Source organism: Arachis duranensis, chromosome 9 (assembly GCF_000817695.3).
Source record: "Arachis duranensis cultivar V14167 chromosome 9, aradu.V14167.gnm2.J7QH, whole genome shotgun sequence".
NCBI classification, from domain to species: domain Eukaryota; kingdom Viridiplantae; phylum Streptophyta; class Magnoliopsida; order Fabales; family Fabaceae; genus Arachis; species Arachis duranensis.
The window spans coordinates 82,133,440-82,138,347 of record NC_029780.3 but is presented as its reverse complement, the minus strand read 5'-3'; the positions used below and the strand labels follow the sequence as shown (position 1 = coordinate 82,138,347).

General features: G+C 37.6%; 1 protein-coding gene across 1 annotated transcript; it reads left to right on the top strand.

The window, feature by feature from the left end:
• The first annotated feature begins 2,001 nt into the window (after positions 1-2,001).
• Positions 2,002-2,817, top strand: LOC110275728 (protein FAR1-RELATED SEQUENCE 3-like). The gene is made up of 2 exons (XM_021131949.1): positions 2,002-2,196; positions 2,443-2,817. The coding sequence occupies exons 1-2, from the start codon at positions 2,002-2,004 to the stop codon at positions 2,815-2,817; spliced, it is 570 nt and encodes a 189-aa protein (XP_020987608.1).
• Positions 2,818-4,908: the final 2,091 nt, after the last annotated feature.

Genomic DNA, 4,908 nt, shown 5'->3' with positions numbered 1-4,908 from the left:
TTTTCATTAGTTTTTATGCTAAATTCACATTTCTGGACTTTACTATGAGTTTGTGTGTTTTTCTGTGATTTTAGGTATTTTCTGACTGAAATTGAGGGACATGAGCAAAACTCTGATAAGGAGGCTGACAAAGGACTGCTGATGTTGTTGGATTCTGACCTCTCTGCACTCGAAATGGATTTTTTGGAGCTACAAAACTCCAAATGGCGCGCTCTCAAAAGAGTTGGAAAGTAGACATTCAGAGCTTTCCAGCAATATATAATAGTCCATACTTTATTCGTGATTAGACGATGTAAACTGGCGCTCAACGCCAGTTCCATGCTGCATTCTGGAGTCAAACGCCAGAAACACGTCACGAACCAGAGTTGAACGCCAAAAACATGTTACAACTTGGTGTTCAATTCCAAAAGAAGCCTCTGCACGTGTAAAGCTCAAGCTCAGCCCAAGCACACACCAAGTGGGCCCCGGAAGTGGATTTCTACATCAATTACTTACTTCTGTAAACCCTAGTAGCTAGTCTAGTATAAATAGGACATTTTACTATTATATTCAGGGTCTTTTGACCGATCCTAGATCCTGAATTGTATTTTTGATCTTGTGATCACGTTTTGGAGGCTGGCCATTTGGCCATGCCTGAACCTTCATCACTTATGTATTTTCAACGGTGGAGTTTCTACACACCATAGATTAAGGGTGTGGAGCTCTGCTGTACCTCGAAGTTTTAACGAAATTACTACTATTTTTTATTCAATTTCAATCTTATTTCTCTTCTAAGATACTACTCGTACTTCAACCTGATGGATGTGATGATCCGTGACACTCATCATCATCCATCCCTATGAATGCGTGCCTGACAACCACTTCCGTTCTACAAGCAAAAGCTAGAGTGTGTATCTCTTGGATTCCTGATGTACGACGCATGGTTGCCCTCGCCTGACAACCAAGCCTTCCATTCCGTGAGATCAGAGTTTTCGTGGTATAAGCTAGAATTGATGGCGGCATTCATGAGAATCCGGAAAGTCTAAACCTTGTCTGTGGTATTCCGAGTAGGATTCCAGGATTGAATGACTGTGACGAGCTTCAAACTCACGATTTTTAGGTGTGATGACAAACGCAAAAGAATCAAGGGATTCTATTCCGACATGATCAAGAACCGACAGATGATTAGCCGTGCCGTGACAGAGCATTTGGACCATTTTCACTGAGAGGATGGGATGTAGCCATTGACAATGGTGATGCCCTACATACAGCTTGCCATGGAAAGGAGTAAAAAGGATTGGATGAAGGCAGTAGGAAAGCAGAGATTCAGAAGGAGCACAGCATCTTCATACGCCTATCTGAAATTCCCATTGATGATCTACATAAGTATTTCTATCTTTATTTTCAGTTTATTTATTATTATTATTCGAAAACTCCATAACCATTTATTATCCGCCTGACTAAGATTTATAAGATGACCATAGCTTGCTTCATACCAACAATCTCTGTGGGATCGACCCTTACTCACGTAAGGTTTATTACTTGGATGACCCAGTACACTTGCTGGTTAGTTGAGCGAAGTTGTGAAATTATGTTTAGACCATGGTATTGAGCACCAAGTTTTTGGGGCCATTACTGGGGAATCAATTTCAAACAACGATTTAAGTATGAATCACAATTTCGTCCACTAGGCGCCAGTTACCGGGTGATGCATATGCAGCTTTGAAGTATCTGGAAGATCAAGCAACAAATGACCCTTCTCTATATTTTAATCATCACATGGATGCCGATGGTACTTTGCGTAACTTATTTTGGTGCGATGGTCTCATCAGGGCAGATTACTCATTCTTTAGCGATGTGTTGGCTTTTGATGCTACCTATAAGAGGAATAAATGTATGTGTCCATTGGTGGTATTTTCTGGTGTCAATCATCACAACCAAACAATTGTTTTTGCTGCTGCTTTAATTTGCTATGAGGAAAAAGACACATATAGGTGGTTGTAACAACAATTGAAGGTGGCAATGAACCAGAAAGCACCTGTTTCGATTATCACGGATGGTGATTCATCAATGAAGTTCACCATTGAGAAAGAGTTTCCTAATGCACATCATAGGTTATGTGCATGGCATTTGATTTACAATGCAACATGTAATATTGGCAAACCCCAATTCACCTCCATGTTTAAAAAGTATATGCTAGGTGACTATGAAATTGATGTATTTTGTCAAAAGTAGGTTGAAATGGTTGAGGAATTTGGAGTCAAAAACAAGAATTGGATCCTAGATATGTATAAAAAGAGACATTCATGGGAAACTGCACATATAAGAAGGAAGTTTTTTGCTGGTTTTCGGGCTACTTCTCGGTGTGAGGGAGTAAACTCGATCATTGAAAAGTATGTCAATTCAAGATACAATCAGGTTGAGTTCATTCAACACTTTAATCAATGTATTGACCATATTCAGTGGAAAGAGGCCCAGGCTGACCTCACATCTGTGAATGGGAAACCCAGTATGCAGACGTGTTTTGAACAGTTAGAGAGGAGTACTGCAAATGTTTACACCCTATCAATATTTTATATGTTCCAACAAATTCTTGTACGAGCTGCATCAATGAAGGTAATAAATATGACGCAAATTGGCTCTTATGTGATTTACTCTGTTGGTTTGGACCGCACGACAAATGAGATGTGGCGTGTATTCTTTTGTGACATTGAGATGGAGTTCAATTGTTCATGCATGAGAGTGGAATCATTTGGCATACCATGTGAACATACAGTTTGTGTCTTAGTACATAAAGATATAGATGAGTTGCCAAGGTCATTAGTCTTACCTAGGTAGACCAAGACTGCCAAAGTAGGTTTCCAAAACCCAACCGGATTTAGGTGGGATTCTTTGATGCTAAGTCAATATAGTTGTTTGATGGATTGGTTTAGACAACTTGCTAACATTGCTTGCCAAGATATGAGAGATTTATCTTTACACGGGAAATGACTATGAATTTGTTGAAACAATTTAAGGAGGAAGATGCTATATAAAAAAAGTTAGCCAATGATGTAGATAGTGCAAGAGATGATATGTAAGTGAATACTTCTGGAGCTTGCCTTGGAACCAATTATATGGGACATGGCTTGCCAAGGTACCCAAGAATATGTAGGACAAAAGGGAGTGCTGCACAATCCAATAAAAGAAAACATCGATGTGGACATTGTGGCATGGAGGGCCACAATCGAACAACTTGTCATGTTCGATTGGGCAATGATCGGTTAGAAGGTCGTGGAATTGACATATTTGAGGATGACTTAGATGATCAGGTGAACATTGAAGATGATCAAGTAGTAAGTATATATGTCAATGAGTTACGACAATGATTTAATTGCTTCTTATTAGCTGGTACTAAACTTGTTATATTTCTTATATTGTCGGTATATGATAAGAATCCTTGAGGACTTGTGGGAATCTGTTAAGGAATAGAGTGCATATGCGGCAGGTGTACCTCTGGTGTTGAATGGAAGTGAATCTATGATGCAGTATTACAATGTTTCCTTGTCTGCCATTCAGCTCTACATTGACCCATCAAAACCTTCTTCACGGTTAAGGTCAGTGTGCCACTGCAATATAACTAGTTCTAAATGTAGAAACTCAAATGACTTGCCAATTTCTGATTATTTAATATATTCTGGTGCAGTTTTCCTTATTTTGCTCTTTTTCAACCAATGATTATTCAGTGGAGGGTTGTACTTGTAATCCTATGTTTCATGGAAAGACATACAAATTAGGATTATGTCTCTAAACAATAATCACACTAAGATGCTCTTTAGTAGCTTGATGCTTAGCCTCCTCTGAGTAGAACATAGCTTTATAAAGTTATGTTGATTAAAGCATGACTATTGCTGCTGGTGAACAGGACAAGACCAAAATTTCTATATGTCGAACTATTATTTTAATACTCTTCTTACAGGAGGCCGGTTTACCTTTTCAACTGATGTTGATTAACTAACCACTTATTTAATGTGTCATTAACATAGGGTTCTTCTCAATTTTGTTTTATTTCAAGAAGCCTAGTCAAGCATTAGCACATGTAGCACCAAGTGTTAACACATGAATTAGTGTAATTAAAGAGTACAATTGTCTATGTTAAGAGTTACCTTTGGGGGAACCACAGGAGTGAATTCCTGTTGCACATCCATCCATTGCATAACCCATACAGCTGAATCATTGCTGTGTGAAAACGTATCATGTAACAATTACCTATTTGTACACCTAGGAATACCTAATGCCCTAATGACTTCCCAACCCACAAAACTCACTATTTCTGGTATACCACATTCTGCATACTTCTTTGAAAATATTATTTCAAAAAGAGCCACTCCCTGTAATAAAAATTTTGTGCTTTATTATTCGAAGTAATAATATGTTTTGCTTTATATGTATAGTAGGTGAACTTACTATATTTATAATATGATGCTTGCGTGGTTCATCATCTTCAAACTTACAGTGAGAGTCCAAATGATAAAGTATTTTGTCAGGAATGCTCATTACCATTAGATACCAGTGATCGTTCTCTTTGATTGGAACATATATCTCTATAACAAATAGGATGTAATATGTTTAAGTACAAATTTGAGTACTTTTTATTTTAATATGCGAATAATTAACGAGAACTTACAAATTGAAGGTCACGAGTTGGTGGCATATAATGTGCATATTTTTTCAGTAGGTCATGATCCTACACATATAATGACACATCATCCTAAGTATGTTTGAGTACAATGGTTATTTATTTTACTTAGTTAAAATGAGATAATGAAGATTTTGACTTACCACAAATGATGGTGGAAGGGACCAAACATTCTTTAATTTTGTCATGCTAATATTTGATGTTATCTTCAATGCCATCAATTTTATTACTAGTTCAGACACTTGCTTTCC

Coding starts and splice junctions, on each gene's coding strand:
- LOC110275728 (XM_021131949.1), top strand. CDS start 2,002: ATGAACCAGAAAGCACCTGTTTCGATTATCACGGATGGTGATTCATCA. Junction 2,197..2,442: donor TAGGTGACTATGAAATTGAT/GTATTTTGTCAA, acceptor GACCATATTCAG/TGGAAAGAGGCCCAGGCTGA.